General features: G+C 42.0%; 1 protein-coding gene across 1 annotated transcript in view; it reads right to left on the reverse strand.

Annotated features, from left to right (window-relative positions):
- WDFY4 (WDFY family member 4) overlaps positions 1–21,353 on the reverse strand; it is a 171,677-nt gene that overhangs the window by 137,226 nt on the left and 13,098 nt on the right. Inside the window, exons 6-12 of the mRNA XM_089500353.1 lie at positions 16,967–17,157; positions 6,793–7,385; positions 6,292–6,385; positions 3,890–4,104; positions 3,744–3,796; positions 3,056–3,215; positions 2,125–2,201 (exon numbers count right to left, since the gene is read on the reverse strand). Coding sequence (XP_089356479.1) covers positions 2,125–2,201; positions 3,056–3,215; positions 3,744–3,796; positions 3,890–4,104; positions 6,292–6,385; positions 6,793–7,385; positions 16,967–17,157 — 1,383 coding nt within the window. The remainder of the gene's footprint in view (positions 1–2,124; positions 2,202–3,055; positions 3,216–3,743; positions 3,797–3,889; positions 4,105–6,291; positions 6,386–6,792; positions 7,386–16,966; positions 17,158–21,353) is intronic.

The following is a 21,353-nucleotide window of genomic DNA, read 5'->3' on the forward strand; positions in this document are numbered from 1 at the left end:
CCCAGCACCCAGATCTCCTCCCATCTCTCTTTATCTCTCACTTGTCTCCCTCTCAACTCTTTCACTTTCTTTCTCTTAATATTTGATCTCTTCTCATTTTCTCTCCTTCTCTTTATCTCTTCGATCTGTCACCTTTCTCTTTTATCTCTCCTCCTCTTTCTCTCTTTTACCCATACCTCCTCCTTTCTTAAAATCCCTCTTTTTCATTAGTTATCTTTTTCTTTATCTTATCTCCCATTTCTTGTTATCTCTCATCTCGATCTCTCCCTTTTCTCTTTAACATATTCTCCCCATCTCGCATTATATCATCTCTCATTTTTCTTTTTATTTCTCCTCTATCTTCTTTCACTTTATCTCCCCCTTTGTCCACATCTTTCCTCCTCATTATCTCTCCTCCTTTCTTGTTTACGCTGCAATTTTCCCCATCTCTAATTCTCACTCTCTCTCTTTCTTCCCATCTCTCCCATTTCTCTTCAATATATCTCCCTATATGTTTCTCTTTCTTTCTCAGTTTTCTTACTATATCTCCCTTATCTATATATCTCTCCTCTTTGTCTCCATCAATTACCTTGCTGAGATCCTGTGGTGGGAGTGGGAGTGGGATCTCGCTGCTCCATCGCGTTGCACATGGCTTTACTGCTAAGACAGACACTTGCATACATGTCCAGGCAAGCTTATACACATACCCAGACACACACTAAAATACCCAGGCAGACACACACACTAAAATCCAGACAAACAGACACTAAGATGCATAACCAGACAGACTCTAATATATGTAAATTGCATGGCAGTTACAATGCTGTGCTGTCCAAATGATGCAGCTCCTTGGTAAGCAATATAGCCATGAAAAATTTGATAGAAGTCGCCAGACTTGGGGTACATTGATGTAGCAATATATGTCCATATAGTATGATGGAATCCCCAATACTTATGCCTTAAATAAGTGTTTTTTAATAGTGTTCACCAAATTTTTTATTTGTTTTGTGTATTTATTGGTCATTATTATTCAGGAATAATGTGTATGCCTTTTATGCTTTTTGGATTGTGCGCTCGACTTTCTGTACATTTTTTTTGCTGTAGATTCAGAGCAATTGCTCATGAAGGTGGACCACTCCTGGGACAATGCCCTGAGGCTATCTCCCTTGTCTGTTCCACCAAGGGGTGCAACAAGACAGGCCTACTCCTTAGAGGTAGAGTTTGTGACCGGACCTGTGGATTACAATTTGTTCCCACCATGGAAATAGATTACACTGTGGTACTAAGTGATGAAGATGAAGTATGGGATCAATAACACTGGCACAATCATCACTATGGTACATTCCCACATACAGCAAACCAGCAAAACCAAGGCAGTAGTCACCAGAGGAGGGGTCTCACTGTCCTAGGTCATCTTTAGGTTGGGGTATAATTAGAGGAGAATGAAGTAGCAGTTACGCCGGGCATCCCAGTATTGTTAGGAAAATACTTGTAAGGCACCCCAAGTGCTTTTGCAAGGGCCTCCTCTTGGTGCCTAAGGATTACTGCACGGCTGTGACTTAATCCCAGACACATAAAATCATGCACTTTTTTTCTCAGTTACGTTTTGAAATACCACTGGGCTCAATTATGTCTGATATGTCATACTTTTACTTCAAATCCTCTCTATCTTCATGTTGTTCACAATTCCTCTCTAAATGACCATACTGTACACCTTTAGATTGTAACCTCCAGTGAGCAAAGTATTCCAAATGCATCTGTCCTTTATTACAAATAACCATACTACAAAATCTGAGCCATCATAAAAACATTACAATTAATGCAGAAAACAGTGTAATTTAAGAGATTTTTTTTTAGCAAAGGTTCTCTTTAACCTGTGATATAGACATCTTTGAAAACATTAAGAATGACCTGGGGCTAACACACTCATCACATGTCTGTGTATCTTTTTTTTTTATAACTTGGTGTACCAGGTAATGGTCTTTTTGTGCTGCTAAGCTTGTGGAAATGACAGGGTAAGAAATGGAGTTTAGCTATATTGCTGCTTAATGGAGTTAGGTCAAAAAGTCACTTTCTGTGGTCATTCAATGCAGATGAAAATTGGGTTTTGACAGAAAAAGATGATATACTTTGGTTAAAAGGTACCTGTTCCTACACCCCCGCATAAGATCTCCTCAACATTTGAGCCCTTTATTGTAGCAACTGTGGGCAAAAAAAGAAATCTGAAAAAAAAAAGACACATTTAAAAAAATAACAAACAAAAAAACTATGGCTAACTGTAGCCATATGAACACATTATTCTGCAAAAAATAAAACAAGTGCATACATATTAGTATCGGTGTCTTTCTATGAAGGTTGTGCATCGCAACAAGCTATGTCACAATAACCATTTACAGAGTTACGCACATTGATGGTTAAACAATACAGGTAAAAGGAAATGAAGAAAAAAAGAAGTTCAAGAAATTAAAAGAGATGAATTAAAAAGGAAAAAACTGTAGTGAAATGAATGGCTGAAGTATGGGCATCCACAGGGTAAGGTAAGCAGTAGCCCCCTCCAGAAATTGGCCCAAAGCTATTCTAGAAGTGCATCTGTTATTCAGATATCAACGCCCTGTAGCCAGTTACAGTTAGTTTAGAAGAGCTTGTCAGAAAGGGGATAGGAATGGGGTTTGTATATTGTCAAGAATTGTAGAGATGAGCAAAAACTAGCCACCTTGTTTGCAGCCTGATTTTTGAAGCAAGAAAAAAATATTGTTTTTCTGACACTTAAGACAGGAAAGCATAATGGGGGAGATAATAGTGGGTAAAAGTAAAAATTTAACTGGATGATGTTGGAAGAGCCATAACCTTAACAAATCTTTGAAAATACCCAAACTCAAATCCAACTTTCCACAATATTCTTGAATCATCTATAGATAATAGTTGGGTTTCCACATGTGCAGACACTCTGTCCTACATGTAATGACTTTAATGTATCTAACGTTTAACCCAATAAAAATCTTCAAATAAACAGCCATTTCTACAACATTGTACTTGTGATGCCATAAGCAAGAATTCCTACAACGTAATTTCGTACCCATATCCACGTGTTGACATGTCAAATTCTACAAATGATGGCATCACAGATGTGGTATTGGTTTGGAACCTTCTAGGGGAAGCCATAGACACAAGACTGATGCACGTATGCAGGATGGAGCCATTGGTCGGAGAGTGGCTAGGGCGATTCTGTGTATCATCTAGTCACAGAAGAAATTACACAGGATTAGCTACCGCAGGAACTAAATAAAACTAAAACTTTTCAATCTAACCAATTGTTTCAATAAATGCAGTATAACAAACCTATAAAAGTCTGTTTAGATGTATAACACCCAAGAAGAATTTGGGCATTAGTCATCTACACTATTGGTTCCCTACTTAGGTCCTACAAATCACAAACAGATCAGGTTTTTAGTATCTATATGAAATTAAAGAAACAACTGGCGATTTAGGAGGCTTTACTCAAAACCTACTTGACTGAGACAAACTGTGATAATCTGATTTTTAACACCTTTATTGCTAAGACCACAACAGCATGCAAAAGGTAATACAGGTAAACAAGTTCAAGTGGAGATGTATTCTTAGAGATGAGTGCAGTAACATCAATACAGTAAAGTACAGACTTGTTAACAATTACACATGATGGAGCAAACCACCTAAAAGTTCAGAAAGACATAGAGAAAGGTTTGCAGGTAAAGACAAGAACTACACTCCCTTTTCTCCCTCACCTGCATAATCCTCTGGGCTCTGTTTCATTGTGACAGCAGAACACAGAAATTGCCTGAAAAAAATATTTGTACATACATGTTTGTGACATGATTTGCTACATATCCACACATACTATTAAATTAAGATGGAAAATGACCTTGCATACCTCAGCACATCTGGCTGGACTGACTGGGATGCTAGTTTCTCAAACAGCCTGACAAGGGGCAACCGTAGTGGATCCTGATAATCTACAAGCGTCGTTCTGCAGAATGTGACAATACAGCTAAGCAGCAGAGACTCACAGAGCACCTGGCGCTGCCGCTCACTCTGGACCAGTGCCTGGATGTGCTCAAGAACTGCACATTGGAACTCCTTGGACAGCTGTGGAAAACAAGGATCAACTTAACTAGTTATGCAATTTGCCAGGGGTAGGCTGGCCTAAGAGAGAATTGCTGGTCAGAGTTGTGCCAGCATTAGTAAATAAAACAGTAAGTGTGTGCTTGGCTTTACTTAGCCCCTTGACCAAAATATACCAGGCATCCCCTACACCTTTTTAATCCTGTTCTTAGGAACAACTAATACATACAATCAAACTCCCTGTTGGTGTAATGGTCAGGTGTCCCAATACATTTGTCTATATAGTACAATTTAGTGCTAGAAGATCACTCCACACAAAATAGTAAGCTTAATAATGTAGCCTGCAGAGGCACAAAATCATTAAAATGGTGTTATTACGGTAAATTACCGGTACAAGCTGCTCTGGAGATGGATCAGTCTTATTATATCATAATAAACAAAATGCTTTATTATGCAAAATTAAAACCTAGCAGTTGTGCATTGTGTTACCACAGATTATGAAGTATTATGATTACAGACATAAAATTAACCAGCGGCAAAAGTAGCACTAAGTCTGTCAAGGCCCTGCCCCAAAAAACACTTGTGCTTAAATGAGGATCTCTTGGAACCCTGTAATGCTAGGGATCACAGGGGACTTGAGTAGAAATCATCAATACGTCCCATTTACTTAAGGACTAATTCTTATTCAGCATAAAGGATGGGAATGAGGATTCATAAATTTCACTCTGATTGTTGAAGACCATTTGGCAGCTCATACTGGTTTTCAATGGCAGAGATTGGGGATTGATTCTGTCCAGCTTGTCAATACACAGATTGTGAAGTTTCAGCTAAAACCAGGATTCTTGTAAATTGCACTTTCTGGAAATGCTATAACAGAGCCGGAAAATAGACCATTTTAGAAAGAAAAAACAATTGATTTTTTTTCCACAGGATATTTGTTGTCTGAAAAAAAAGATGAAAACTGATCAAAGAAGGTGGGCAGAACTATTTTTCTTAAAGTACAAATGTACCTTAGATAAAAAAAAAAAAAAAAAGAATAAAGGAACAAAACATGTTTAATGAAACAGTGTTGAACAGCCTAAGGAATGCAAACTACCATTTCTTGTTTTTAGGCTGTGTTCTGTTGTGATAGGTCATAAATACTCTAACCTGATTTACTAACTGGGAAGTTATAGTTACAAAGTACTATAAATAAAACTTCTGGGACACTTCTTCATAAACATGGATCGTTACACAGCTTTTGTCAGGTAAATAGTACTGAATGCCAGATGTAAAGCTTCTCAGTCTATTACCAACTAAGTATCCATACTGCCAACCTGTATTACAATAACAAAACACTAGTTTTGTTATTGAGTACAATTAGTACAAAACTACAGGACAACCTATTTTTTTCCCAGGAATGAGTGAAGTACAAACTGAAAAGCAGCTCCCTAATACCATGGGTCAACATCCAGCTGAATCCATTTAATTGTCAACTTCAAGAGTCTGATTGCTCTCATTATAAGGTTTCAGTCCCATCTGTGGCTGTTATTTTGGCCTGGGTCTACAGAGTGTGGTTTGATACATGCATGGGCCAGGTTATTGCATAAATCATCCCCTGTAGGTATAGCTGAGAAACACTGGTGTACTTATCCCAATGTAAAGAAATCGGTGAGTTCCTTAAGCTTTCATGAGCTAAAAACTGGAATTCTGCCGACGCTTTATAAACAAATGTAATGTAATGTAACTCCTTCCCGAGGTACCTCCACGTCTACACATGGCTCTAAATCTGCTTGTCCTAATGTTTCCGACTACTTTGTCAAACCAGCTTTGGTAATTTTCTGGATATCAAAGTAAACTAAAATCATGCTGTGCTCTTTCCTCATTTGTTCAACAAAACCCCCCAAATGTTTTATTTTAATTGCTGATGTTTACAAATTTATAGTAATAATGTAATCTTGATTACAGACCATATATTGCTTATACATTGTACATTTGGAATAAGACAGCAAACCAATACCTGTTTTTGTTGTTTGTTTTCTTTATTTGGGTGTGAATGTTTGTCTTCATTTACTAGTGCATTTAAAGAATCAGATATTGTATACAGTGCTAATGATTATGTGGGCTAGTCTCTGGTTTGCATGGGTCTGCTGCCACCTAGCGTTAACTGACCAACAAGCATGCATAGCATTCATGGCATATCTACAGGATCTGTCGTTAAATAGGCAGTACCTCTGGTGTCTTCTCACTATAAGCACTTTGAATGAGGGTGACGATCGCACACAGAGCTCCTGGTTCCACAGTGACAAGGTCATCCATTGGGCACCTAGACCGAGACAATAATATCAATGGTGTCAAATTTTGCTGTGACTCTTATGGCCTATGGTAAAATAAGTTGTTTTGAGATGGATAGGTCATTCTATCTCTCTCCCCACAGTGAAGTGTATAACACAGAATAAATTATAACAAGTGAAAAATATTTATATTCAAAGGTAAGTATTACACACTGTTAACCAGAAACATATATTCATATAGTCAGCATTTATTAATATACTTCCCCCCAAGAGATTGCCTTTTCGATTTTAAATAAGGGTTTAAATAGTATTCCTGATATTAAGCTGCAATTGTCAGGAGTCAATATGTATGCACAGTATGTCTGTCAGTTTACAGGTAATCCACATAGGTACTATGTCTTTGATCTTTTTAAGGTAACAATACAAAAAGATACCTCACCTGTTTGAGCCCTCTGGAAATAAATCCTGCATAAAATCACAAAGCTTGTCATTTGATGCGCAATGACTCAGATAATGATCCTGCTTCATGGGCAGCTCAGAAATGATTGGCTTTGTATTGTGTTCATTTCCACATTGACACAGAGTGCCTGTCGCCATTCCAAGCAAGAGACTGAGTATCACAAAACAGTTTCTTAGTGACTCTGGACAGGCTATATGGGTGTTGAGAGCCAGACATAATAATTCACAGAGGTTCCTGGTTCTGTTGGGAATCGCTAGGCGTGATGCACACTCAGTAAGCGAGGGTCTAAAGCAGCCCAGTCGTTTCAAGTCCTCTGCTAACCTCTGGAAAACCTGTTGAGTCTTAACAAAGTGCTGGTTTGCAATATCCTGGCAGAGAGCAGCAGATATGACCATCATTATGGACCTTATGAGCAGAAGGATGTGATTTGGTTGGACTCCTGACCAGCATCCTACAGGTGTTTCCGACAGTGACCCCTCCATGTCCGAGAGAAGGGACAAGAGAACATCAAAGCCAGCTGCATTCCGGAAACTGTACCTCTCTCTCCCTGACTTCAACACCTGTTGAAGAGACTGAAAAGTAACATATTTTACAAAATGGATAAATGCAATCTTTACACATATACTTTAACTGCACATTATCACCATATTCATGTTGGATACAAGTATGAGTAGCAATTAAATGTGTAAATATTACATACAATTAATGTTGTAATAATAATTGCAAAAACAACCTCTTAAGGGATTAAGAAAATAAAACATTAAATAGCTTAATTTAATAACATCCTCTACAATTTACTATAAAGCCAATATTGACAAATGGTTTTATATTTAGTAGTTTATATAGTGTTGGGTTAGCCTGGAGTTCATTAGTTTAAATAAATTGGTAGCAGCATAGGGTCATTAAAAGATCACTTTTGTTATCCTGTGTCAGCATTGCAAGGCTTATTTTAAAATACATTTTACTGTGCTAGCTAAATGGGTACCAGCATTGCAAAAGTTCAAACTTTTCTTTTTGTTAATTTTGTGCCAACATTGTAAGGGTTATTCTTAAAAAAAACACCTTTTAACATATTTTCTTAATTTTTTCCTGGGTTCATGTTATCAATAATCTGTCAATTTTCATTGGTAAAATACACATGAAACGCATTTTATTGCTAAACTCGTTACAATGTCCCTAAGTTAAGTAGGGGATCATTTCTCCAATGAAGACTGACAGAATTCTGCCGACACAAAGGCCATAAGAAATTTAAAGGAACACTTCAGCCATCTGTATATTATAGTCATATGTATATTAATGCACGGCTTGAAACATTTGTTTTGAATCTAGGAGCCAGCTAAAAAAGTTAAGAGCCAGGATTTTTTTTAAACTAACAAAGTTTTATTTTCAACGACAAAAATTAATGATGCCCCAAGGTCCACTTTCCTCGAACCCCTATCTTTTTAAATACTTACATTTTCGCTTTTCTGTTTTTTCCCGCTCTCCTCCGTTGTGACGATCCTCTCCCCGTCACGAGGAACTCTTCTGTGAGCCCGTCCCCTTGAGCGTCACGTCTTGAAAGGGGCAGGACGAAGAGCCTCACTGTGCTGCACCGTGAGTAGGGCCAGTTCGGCCCTGCTCATGCGGGGCACACATTGAAGTCCGGCAGGCCACATTTGGCCCGCGGGCCACAAGTTGGACGCCCCTGACCTAGGCGCCAGGACAAAATTCTCAGTCGCCATGGAGACCAGGCGAGCCCTGTATTAATGCATATGATAGCTGAGTGGCCCCTTTAAATAATCATTTAGTCTCCCTTCTGCAGAATCCCATATTTGCAGTTGCTTCTTTCCACACCTTTAACATTTCCATTTAAACTTTTATTTAAACATTTTAGTGTCTGGAGCAAGATTTGTACAGTGACACTGAAGAGTGACAATAGATTATGACTGGTGAGTATTATTAAAGCTGCAAGTAAGCAAAATAAAGGCTTACTTACATAATTACGGTTTTATAAAATAAAAAAACTGAGCACAGTGGGGGGAACTGGTCTTTAAGATTGACATATTTTGTTGAAAATGTCTATATATTTTGGTGAGGAGGGGAGTTAGGTAGCTCTTCTGAGCGCTCCCCTCCTCTAAACGGGTATTTCAATGGTCCCAACCTTTGCAGGGAAGTACCAAGAAGATCCGGCCCTCCTGCAGGCCTTATGGCCGGGGAGAGAAGGAAGGGGCCGCATATCCTTTGGGAGTGTGAACCCAAAGAAAATGAAGAAGGGGACCTAGTGTGCACTGTGGCCTTACGGCACTTGTTTATTTTTTCTTCACAGTGAAGCACTGACCTTGGGACCTCAATAAATAAGTGCTTCATCCCCAGCAGCAGTCAGACATGATGGGATGTGGCACTTCAGAGCCTCATCCTGAGGAGCAGTCCGAAGTGCTAAAATGCGGGATGCCAGAACCTAATCCACAGGGGCAGTCTGAGATGCTGGGATGCAGAATACAAGAGCCTCATCCCCAGCCACCAACAAAGATTAAGGGATGCAGGGCAGGAGAGCCTCATACCCATCAGCAGTTGGAGATACAGAAGGAGAATTTTCATAAAGAAGAACAATACATGACACGGTCCATCAAAGACAAGGAGATTCTGTGCCTGGTAATGCCAGCACTGCATCCCAGTAGCCCCTCCATGAGCAGGGAGTCCAGCATCAGAAATAAAAAGGTTGCTGGACCCTTGTTTTAGAAAAAATATTGGGACTGCAATTTTACACTGACTTGCAGTTGTTAACATTTTGGGTTTTCACCCTCTTGTTTCAATTTATTTATGTATTTGTTTGAATGTCTTGCTGTCTAGTCTGCATTTGTTATGTCAATCCGTTTCTGCTTTCTTTTGTACGTCACCTCCCTTTCTCAGTGGCACAACTAGAAACCACAGGGGGAAAATTGCCCCAGTTCCCCCCCTGACCTCACCAAGCATGTCCGACAGTGCTAGTTTTGCCCCCAAACAGCTTGTGTGTGACACTTTTACCCCAAACAGCTTGTCTGTGCCATCTTTGTCCTCAGCTTGCCAGCACTCCCAAATAGACTGTCTGTGCCATCTGTGTGACCAAAAGCTTGTCTGTACCATCTTTGTCCCCAGCTTGTCATTGCCCCCAGTTTGTGTCATATTTGGCCACTGCCCACACCACTGCAGGAGTGATGTGTCTCTCTTCCTCTGTCCTGTGTGGGAAAACTGGTCGGATAGGATGCCCAGACCCCCTAGAGTGGAGGGCATGGTCGCAGTTGTGACCCCTGCAACCGTGATTTTTATGCCCCTGCCCCTTCCCTTGGTAATGTAGTTTTATAGCCCATGCTCAGTCCCAATACAGTGTGTGTTCCTTTGCATCCAGAGTGTTGTCACAACGACTGGCAGTGTGTTTTTTTGGGGGGGAGACCTTTTACAGCAAGAACTGATGCAGCTACCCATATTATAGCCAGCTTTCAGTATGAGGAAGGAGGCAACAATGCCCAGGGACAGTACAGTTGCCCTGGGTTCTGTTACAATCAATTCTAGAGGATGTAAACAATCTATAGTGCTAGAGTTTTCTGATGGAATTTTAACATGCATGAAGCACAGAAAGAATCTGCGTTATGGGGTAGGGCACATAATAAATGTATGACTCCATATCAGCATGGGTTTACAAGGGATCGGTCCTGTCAAACTAACCTGATCAGCTTTTATGAGGAGGTGAGCTCAAGACTGGATCGGGGTGAATCGCTGGATGTCGTATATCTTGATTTTTCCAAAGCATTTGATACGGTGCCACATAAAAGGCTGGTACATAAAATGAGAATGCTTGGGCTGGGGGAGAATGTGTGTATGTGGGTAAGTAACTGGCTCAGTGATAGGAAACAGAGGGTGGTTATTAATGGTACATACTCTGAGTGGGTGACTGTTGCTAGTGGGGTACCACAGGGGTCAGTTTTGGGTCCTATTCTTTTTAATATATTTATTAATGACCTTGTAGAGGGATTGCATAGTAAAGTATCAATCTTTGCAGACGATACTAAGCTCTGTAACGTGGTTAACACAATAGAGGACAGCGCACGATTACAAATGGATCTGCATAGGTTGGAGGCTTGGGATGTGGCAGATGAGGTTCAACACAGATAAATGTAAGGTTATGCACATGGGGAAGAAAAATCCAGGCAGGGAATATGTATTAAATGGGAAAACACTGGGGACGACTGACATGGAAAAGGACTTAGGAGTTTTAGTTAACAGTAAATTTACCTGTAGCGACCAGTGTCAGGCAGCTGCTGCTAAGGCAAATAAAATCATGGGGTGCATCAAAAGGGGCATAGATGCCCACGACAAGGAAATCATTCTACCACTGTACAAGTCACTAGTCAGACCACACATGGAATACTGTGTACAGTACTGGGCACCAGTGTACAAGAAAGATATAGTGGAGCTGGAGAGGGTTCAAAGACGGGCAACCAGAGTAATAAGGGGAATGGGAGGACTACAGTACCCAGAAAGATTATCAGAATTGGGGTTATTTAGTTTGGAAAAAAGACGGCTTAGGGGGGACTTAATAACTATGTATAAATATATAAGGGGGCAGTACAGAGATCACTCCCAGGACCTATTTATACCCAGGACTGTATCTATAACAAGGGGACATCCTCTACGGCTGGAGGAAAGGTTTCTACACCAGCACAGACGGGGGTTCTTTACAGTAAGAGCGGTGAGATTATGGAACTCTCTGCCAGAGGAAGTGGTGATGGTAAACTCAATAAAAGAGTTCAAAAGGAGCCTGGACGTGTTTCTTGAAAGCAATAATATTACAAGTTATGGATATTAGATTAATAGGGACAGAACGTTGATCCAGGGATTTATTCTGATTGCCATATTTGGAGTCGGGAAGGAATTTTCCCCCTGGTATGGGGCAATTGGCATCTGCTTCATAAGGGTTTTTTGCCTTCCTCTGGATCAACACAGTAGGGACACAATATGTATATAGGTTGAACTTGATGGACTTTGGTCTTTTTTCAACCTTATGAACTATGTTACTATGTTACAGTACTGTATGCTACATGTTATTGTTAAAGTTTTAATGTGTTGGGATGGGTAGGGGAGGGGTGATAGAAGTGGGGGGATGCTTGTGCCCAGCAGGGGAGGAGTCGTCAGTGTGTGGCGGTCACATATAATAAAGGTTGAACCGGGCTGCCTGTGCCAATCCCCATAAGATAATACGAAGAAGACAAGAGCTTCTCCAAATGGTCATCATTTCCCATAGGGTAACATGAAGAAAGTAGATGCTTCTCTAATTGGTCACCCTCCAGAAAGAGGGAAGGTGATTATCCCATGAGCCACCTTATCCCATAACTTATTGGCTGCTTTTTCTGTAAATCCCTATGTTTATTGGTTAATTTGTTCCAACGCCTAATTTAAGTCATCTATTGTTTAATCTCCTTCCTACTGTTCTGGTGTGTATACAAGACCTGGTTTTGTCCCTAAGAAAAGTGAGTTTTCCTGTGAATCTGTCTGGAGTATTTTACTATGTGAATGGTTTAAAGAGTCCCCTTCGACTCCCACCCCCTGCAGAAGATCTAACCATAACTGCCCCTTAATAAACCCTAAAGACCCCATCAACCATAACTACCCATAAATTAACCCTAAAGACTCCATTAACCATAACTGCCCATAAATTAACCCTAAAGACCCCATCAACCATAATTTTCGGCTCAAAATCAGTTTTTCATAAAATACCGCTGCACTGACGCTCTCATGGAGCAAACAGGCAGCTTCAGGCAAGTGTGGGGACCTGACACAACATTCCCCTGCTGCCTGATCGCTCCATGAGAGCGTCACCTCAGCGTTAACCCCTTCAATGTGTATGACCCCATTGCAGCATTGCAGGGGTTAAAATTAGTCCCCACAAGTTTGGGGACTAAATATCAGTCAATGCTGTGCTTCAATGGAGCATCAGCACTGAAAGAGTTAAAAAAAATATTTAAAAAAAATAAAATTAAAATAATAACAGCACTGACCTGAAAGTTCAGGGTGCTTCCAGGTCAAATGCTGTGAGTTCAATAACTGCTGCAGAACCCATCAAAGTGGGCTGATGATGATCAGATCACTCCTGGCCAATAGGAGTGATCTGATCATTATGGCACCCCCTGGATGACTCTGTCCAACAAAGAGAGAGGGGTCACCTAGGGTAATTATGAAAAAAACACAAATTATTAATTTAAAAAAACATAATTATTAACTGATCACTTGTCAGTGACATTTTAAATCAAGCCTAAACTTGTCACTTACAAGTAATCTGATAAAAAAATATTTTAAAAAGTTTAAAAATTGAAATGCGCACTTTCCAGTTTTGACTCCACAATGTCTGAGAAACATGACTTATCTATGCATGTGGGGTATCGCTGTACTCAGGGCGTGTTACTGAACATACATCAAGACTATTTTGTTTTTTCACACATCTAATCAGAAAAATAATCATGGTGAAACCGCAAAGTGGATGTGAAAAATGTTTTCTTTTTTTGTTAGACTAAATTTGGAAGGCGCCGGTTTGGAATCAGTTGCATGGGACAGGCCAATATGCCCCTAACTAGATTCCCTGAGCCGTCTAGTTTTTTCCTGGGTAAAATGATATTTGGGATGTCTACGTGTCTCAGATGAGACCTGGACCCTGAAAACTGAAATGCGTATGTTCCAATTTTGAACCCGCTGTGCCAAAGAGACATGTCCTACCCATTTATATGGGGTATTCCTATACTCGGGGGTGTTTCTTAATACAAATCACAAGTTGTTTTAATAATTTCATGTACCGAGGGGAAAAAATACTGAAATACTGTGTTCGGATAGAATGGGTTTGTTAAAAATGAAAAAAATGACATTTTTCTGCAATGTTTAAGACAGACTGGCACTAAAATGGTTAAATCAAAAGTGTTAAAATGCCCCAAGTAAAATACTTTGGGATGTCATCTTCTAAAAAATATATACTTTTGTTGAGCAGTTTTTCTTTTTGTGGCCGCTATTGGGGCACAACTCTCAGGGTACCACATTTAGAAACAGTGATTCACGTCATTCATATTTAACCAAAATAAATGAAAACACCAGGCATATGAGGTGGTTCCAAAAACAGGACAAATACCTAAATACACTTTTGGAGTTTTTTATTCCATTTGCATTGGTTATATTAAGTTTTTATAGGTGAAACTGTGAAAATATTTCCTTTATTTCCCTAATTTCCCCCACATTTTTAGATATTTTTCATACTTAATGATGGTTTATATATATATATATATAATTATTATTTCAAAAGAAAGCCCTACTTGTGCTGAAAAAAACAATATATGATTTGTGTGGGTGCACTAATTGAGAAGAGAGAATTTACTGTTCTGGTCTTTTAGCGCAAACGTAGTAACAAAAACCAGGTCCTGAAGGGGTTAATTTTATACTTAGCGTTAGATGAGTTGCTGAGCAGTGTGGACGCTATATGGAAAGGGGCGGGGCCAATCATCAGTGTGACTGCAGGGAGGGACTGGGAATCAGAAAGGGGTTGGGTTAATCATCAGAGTGACTGTGGGGAGGGACTGTGGGACTGGGAATCAGAAAGGGGTTGGGTTAATCATCAGAGTGACTGTGGGGAGGGACTGTAAGTAGTAACTGCTGTAAGTGACATTGAATGAACCGGATTATAAAATGAGGGGTATTTTTCAGAGCATTTGCTCTGAAAAAAACCCTCATCTTATAATCGATACAATCGATTCAACTAATCGATAATTAAATTAGTTGGCAACGATTTTCATTATCGATTATTGTCGATTAGTTGTTGCAGCCCTTGTCAAGACCAAGGATTGAATTAGGTTTGATGTGTTTTTTTAGCAGAAAACAAGGCATTTAATAGTTGGGTCCAACGCTTTCTATATTTTCTATATTTGCCCTGCAGACTCCAGGAATCACAGATGATTAACTGGTAACTGGGGAATCTTATAATTTCTGGGTGTGGGGATGTGGTGTCTAGATCTGCCCACTTCCTACACAGCTCAGCTGATGTTTATCATGCCCATTCCTGCCTCCTCTGGCCCAATTTCACCCTACTGATTTCTACATGGAGCAGGTATGGAAGCATATTACAACTTCCTACTTCAGCTATGATTAGGATTGCAAAGCAGTCTTTGGTGCTACTTGTATGTGCAGTGCTTCATTGCTGTTGTGTCATGCCAGCAATGCCAAACAATACAAAGTGTTATGTAAATTAGTAATGTTTGCCCATAACTCTTTCTGTCAAGATCCACAATAATCATAGCATCAGTGAAACCACCATGATCAGGTCACATGTTACCACACTTTGCTAGCAAATAACGCAGTAAGTGTCTAATAGTGTCTGAGTTAGTATTCATATGGCCTGCTGTGCAAGGAAGGTGCTAACTAACTTAGCAATAACCTCATTATTTTGCGTTCCATTTCCAATTTGGCCCCTTAATTTGTTAGGTGTCACGCTGCCAAGCTGAGGGCTAATCAGATTGAACTGGAGTTAACAGCTAAATATATATTAGCAAATCAATCTGAGCTCTGCTTAATGCAATCAACCTCCCCGGGGCTGAGATAATAAATTCACTTGCTTATTATGTTATAACTTGCTTATCATTTGTCAAGATGAAGCTGTCAGCAGTCATAAGGCCAGCTAAGGAGGACATTTTGCATTCAGTGCATTAGATGTATCTTTACTGTACTGAGAGGGTGGTAGATAGGTGGAACAGCTTACAAACAGAAGTAGCAGAGCTGAGGGAATTTAAACATGTATGGCATGGGCATAAAGCGATCTTGAATCTAAGACAAGACAAGGACTGATTAAGGTCTGAGTTTTTACTCATCAGGACAAATTATGTGAGTTAAATATTTCTATGTGTGACAGAGACCTGTACTCGGACTGAGTTTTTCCGCCATAGAGATCTTCCTTGCCGCTGAAATCTTAATTGCTCAAGGGATTAACCTTGCACATTACCCCAAGCACTAGCCGAGACTGACTAGAACTGACTTTATTGAGGACAGCACAGGTATTTATACACACAAACTTGATACAGTTCAATGGCCAGCAATGCCCACCAGACAAAGAGTGACTTTTTCGGGGTGATCTCGAGATAGCAGCGTCAATCCTGGGGTACCAATGGAGATTTCAGGGTCTGAAGATGTTATGATCCAAAAAGCGACTTGAAACGACGTTGAGACCCTGAGCGACAGCATCGGAAACATCCCCGGGAAGAGTCCGCACGGTAGCCGTGCCAGAGTTCCATAGCAACGGCTGGGTAACACCCGGTCCTAAAGATTGGTAATAAAACCAGGGTTCCCAAACAAGCTCCCTCTCTGTAACAACAACCGAGTGTTGCCCACCACAAGCTTAATGTATTCTCAAAAGAGCGACGTGGTGGGGCAAAGGGCGCCTAGAGCCCCATAGCCAGCTAGTCAATGGGAGTCTGGTTCCGGCAGACCAGACGGGGTTTCCTGGTCACCCTGTGCCCCCTAATGATCACAGGAATACTTAGACATAAGAAGGGACTGGGCCGGCAGGTAAGGAGTCTCCCCAGAAATCCAACAGTGCCTTCCTCCCCAACTCAAACATACCCCCATGAGTCCTCGGCCTTGCCTTAAAGGGTTAAACCACAGAAGTTACCGGTATTAATATGATTTATTGTTTTGTGCTGTCCAAAAATAAAAGGTTTTGCTGGTAGCATTAAGGCACAACTTAACAAGACAATGGGAATATAGTGAAAAATAGTCCAGAAATAAATAAGTTGATTATTACATAAACTAAAAACTTTAACTTGTATGTCAATGAGGAGTATGTAGATGAGCCTTCAACAGACTTACTGACTCTGTCTCACACTCTTAACTCCCATCAGTCTGTAGCTGCTATTAAAAAGTTAAAATGGCATCACTACACTTGTTTATCTACTGCTTGTCCCTTCCCCTCCTGGTGACAGCACCCATAGGCGAATGGCCAGCCTTAGGGTTGCTTGTTCAAGGCCAATGGTTCCTGACACAGCTCCATTTGGCTTTTAGCAACCAACCCAGCTATTAATCCATTGCTGTTTTATTTAAACACATTTGTGGATAATCTCTCTGTAGCATTATTTGTGGAGTGTGAATTAACATGTAACCTGTGTGCAGAGCTTACCTGGAGCAGATCCAGTTTTAGAGTGATCTCACTTTGAGTTGATGAGCACAAGGAACCAATGATGGTGCTCATGTACTCGTCTGGGTCAACGGCTGAAAGGTGCTCAAGGATGTACAGTGCTCTCTGTCGACATCCCATGTCATCCAGAAAGACTTTTATATATGGAACCATCCCATAGTCTTTTATGATAACTGTGAATCAAAATAATAAAATGGGATTATGAAGTAACAAACAAGTAACAAAGCAGTAATCTCAGAAATTCAGATGCTGGAAATGGAATCAGTTGTCTAATGGAAAAATCATGTATTGCCATAAGAGATGCAAAACGAGGATTTACATAAGAGTGTCTGAATTCCGCACAGGATAGCGCCACCCAATTTGGTCCGATGTCCAGCTGGGAGGGACATTGCTGGAGAGATGTGCTATAGCTGGCTATGGAGGCTCTACACGTTGAAGGAACTAATAGTAACCATGAAAAACCACAGGTAAATTTGGGGAATTGGTGAGAAATGCAGTGATCTGCATCAAGGGGATGCACACAATAAGGTAATAATACAAAAACCCGGGCTGTCTGTGTCGATCCGCACAGAATAACATTAAAAGCGTAGGTACTACTCTCATTGCATAAAAGAGCAGGAGTGGCCAAACTTGTTTAATGCAAAAGCCACATACGATAGACTTCAGATGTTTGATAGCCGCAAGCCACAATTACACAAGTTACACAATTGCATAAAACGAAACTCAGCCATCAGAGAGGGTATACCCGAGTCAACCAGGCTTGAGCCCCGTAGTGGTCACAAAAGAGCGACGTCTCGAATCATCCCTCAGCTCAGTAGCAGGGAAAATAGTCTGGATTATGCCTGATCAGGGTGAGTGGGGAAGGAACAGTAGAGAACTTTGTGATAAGAGTCACGGAGTGCCAGACCTGCAACGTAGCATGCAAGAAGGGGTGGGAAGAGGCCAGGCGCCATGCCGTAGCCACAGCAAGCCAAGGAAGGGAGGAGATCGGGAGACCTAGCAAGTCACTCCCACCCATTGCTTATAAGGTAAAGAACGGGCCCATTCCACGACACGCAACACGTAATACATTCGCGGGCAGGGGATCTCCGACTCCAACGAGAACATTCCATATTCAGAAATCTCCGTTAAGATGATCGGCAAGAACAGACATGGGCGGGTGAGGGCGAACAGGAGATCATCTGCGTATCCCAGGACCTTATGGTGCGACCTCCCAACCAGCAGACCCCTGACGTCTGGGTTTAACCCAATAGCCTGCAGCAAGGGTTCCAAGGAGAGCATAAATAACAGGGGCGACAGAGGACACCCCTGTCTTGTGCCATTGGATATAGTAAAAAGGTCAGAGAGAGAGCCGTTAATGCGAAGAGTAGCCGTAGAAGACGTGTAGCGTGACTGAATCCAAGTCAGCAGGCCGGGGCCGTAGCCCATATGCCGAAGGGTAGCTAACATGAAGGTCCAGTCAATTCTATCGAAAGCTTTCTCCGCGTCTGTAGAGAGGAAGATAGTGGGGACATCTGTCTCTGGCTTCCCGGCCCGGAATGAACCCCGTCTGATCAGGGTGCACAAGCATAGACATATATGGTTTAATACGGTGGGCCAGAATTTTGGTAAAGAGGCTGAGGTCCGAATTTAGAAGGGAGATCAGCCGGTAGCTGCCGCAGTTTTTGGGATCCTTACCATCCTTGGGGATCAGGGTGATGGAGGCAGATAGAGTGTGGGCATGTATATGACCACCCTCTAGAACAGAATTGAAAGGACCCAGTTGTTTGCTATTTTAGCAGAAGCCTGTCAGGGCCAGGACACTTCCCGGCCGGAGGCGACCGGATGGCTAGGAGCAGCTCAGGAAGGGATATAGGAACATCGAGCCTCAGCAGAGAGGCTAACGCGTATCGTTCGCTGCAGCTAATCAGCAATTTTTGACTCCTGGTTCCCCTGGGGGGGGGGGGGGCTGGCCAGGGGAGTAATATCGTATAGCTTTGTGAAGAACTTAACAAAACTAGGAGCACCAGGGCATGATCCGACCATGTAGTGATGCCAATATGGGCGCGACAGACGAGGACTGTGTGGTGATAAGGGAGGAAAAAGTAGTTGATACAGGAATAAGAACCGTGGGATGTCGAGTAAAATGTATAATCTTTAACCGTGGGATAAAGGGCCCGCCAACAGTCCACTAAACTGTGTATTGATAGTAAAGAAGTAGTTTTCCCCAGAATATGTCGAGGGATACGGGTAAGGCCCGTAGAGGTGTCTAGGGCAGGGTAGAGAGGTACATTGAAATCCCCACCAAGGACCAAGATACCCTCCTGAAAGTCTTGCAGTTTATAGAGGACCTGTCTCAAGGAGGAGGTGCTAACGTCTATTGGAAAGGTATAAATTAGCGAAAGTGTATTTTTGATTAGCAATGACCCCTTTCAGTAAGAGATATCTCCCCTACGGGTCAGCACAGACATCGACCTCCAAGAAGGGCAGAAATTTCGAGAGGATGATGGCCACACCCTTAGTCTTAGCGGAGGGATTACTGCTGAAGTAACCAGTGGGGAAAAATCGGTCAGAGAGCCCGGGGCATCTCCCTGCAAGGAAGTGAGTCTCCTGAAGAAAATCCACGTCTACCTTTTCTCGTCGCAAGTCTCGGAGCAAGTGGGAGTGTTTCTCCGGGATATTTAGTCCACGGGCATTAAGAGACAAAAGGGTAAGGGAAGCAGCACTCTCAGGGGGTGGCATAGCGAGAAAGGGGAAAAAAAAACAGCAGTAAATTATTAACCAGCCAAAATAGGCAAAACGAGAGGGAGAAACAATATGAGATACCTACTAGCCCCAATATAGAGAAATATTTTATGCAATATAAAAAAAAAAAAAAAAACACACACCCCTCTCTGATCCCGGCCACAACAAAGTGAGGTAGGAAACAGTCTCGTCGGGGAGGGCACGAAACTGTGCAGTCACCCTTTAGGGAAGGCAGAGCAGGAGTATAGACGGCATTAGTCCGAGCAAGGACTTACACAACAAAGGAAACAGTAATGGGTATCCATTATCCCCTACGGATAAACCATAATGATGCACCTGCTCGCTCCACCATAGAGGGCTCAATGGGGGGGGGGGGCATCACCAGCCCTAGCAAATGAAACAATATCAGATACCAACTAGCCTCAGCAGAGGTGCCTTTGTGGAAGGTAGCAGATATTTATAGCTATCAGCTGCATTAGCCGGAACAGGTTTCCCTTTTACCCCTTTTGCTTTTGTTTGGAAGAAAAAAAAAGGGGGGGAACACCGCCCCCCCCAACAAACTTCAACCCCTTCTTCCCCACAATGCACACAATAATAACACACATCGCCAAAGATAGCAGAGGCATTGAGTATATAACGCAGGCACAAAGGCGTACAAGATGTGAAAAGAGTCTGTCATCAGGCGTATTCCAGAGGAAATTATCCAATGAGGGGCTCGGGAGTCGCCAGAGCGATGATATAGGCTCGTCACAAACGCACACAGGAACAGATCCTCAGAGAAGCGGCAGAGACAGAAAAATAATTTAAATTTTTTTTTATTATATATATATATATATATTTTGTGAACAATCGTGCGGTACGTGACATATGCAGAAGGCGATTACTCCTCAATCTCTTGACGCCGTAAAAGTTGCTGGGGCACCGGCATTTCACGCAGGGCAGTGAATCTCCACTCTACTAAGATGGTGGAGCTTGTGGTAGTGCCGCAGAGCCAGGGAGGAATTATTATGCCAGATCAACAGCACGAATGGGTGGGAATTCGAAGGCGCTGCAATTCCAAGACTAAAGTCCATGAGGTGGCAGATAATATCCCATGGGGGACTAGAGGGGTCACCACGAGGTCTCAAGGCCCGATGTGCCCTGTCCACCACTAACGAGGCATCCACTGCCCTATCCAATAGGCCGGAGAACAACAAAGTGAGAAGGGTCAGCAAGTCTTCAGAGGTCTCAGGTTGAGGGACACCCCTGAGTCTAATATTTTGCCTCCGTCCCCTATTCTCTAGGTCTTCCAGCCTCCTCCTCACAGCCCGCATGCAACGCAGATGACACTCGGCCGACTGTGTCGCGGCATGGCCTACCTGTTGCTGCAGGGCCGAGGCATCCTCTTAGGGGACAACCCTGTGCTCCAGCGAGGAGAGGTCGGTGCGGAAGGTCGCCACTTCGTTGCGGACCACTTGACGGAGCTCCTCCAGGGAGCCCAGAAGAAAAGCTGGAGCACTTCAGGTGAATGTTGTACTCTCTCCCCTAGGGAGGATGAGCTGGCTGGCAATCCCACCGCATGGTCCACAGAGGCCAAATCTGCAGGTGTCCTGAAATACTCCCGTAGGGAGTTAGAGGTATCTCGGGAGCGACTGCTTGGTGTAGG

Source organism: Sceloporus occidentalis, unplaced genomic scaffold, assembly GCF_023333645.1.
Source record: "Sceloporus occidentalis isolate IW3139 unplaced genomic scaffold, rSceOcc1.0.p SCAF_152, whole genome shotgun sequence".
NCBI classification, from domain to species: domain Eukaryota; kingdom Metazoa; phylum Chordata; class Lepidosauria; order Squamata; family Phrynosomatidae; genus Sceloporus; species Sceloporus occidentalis.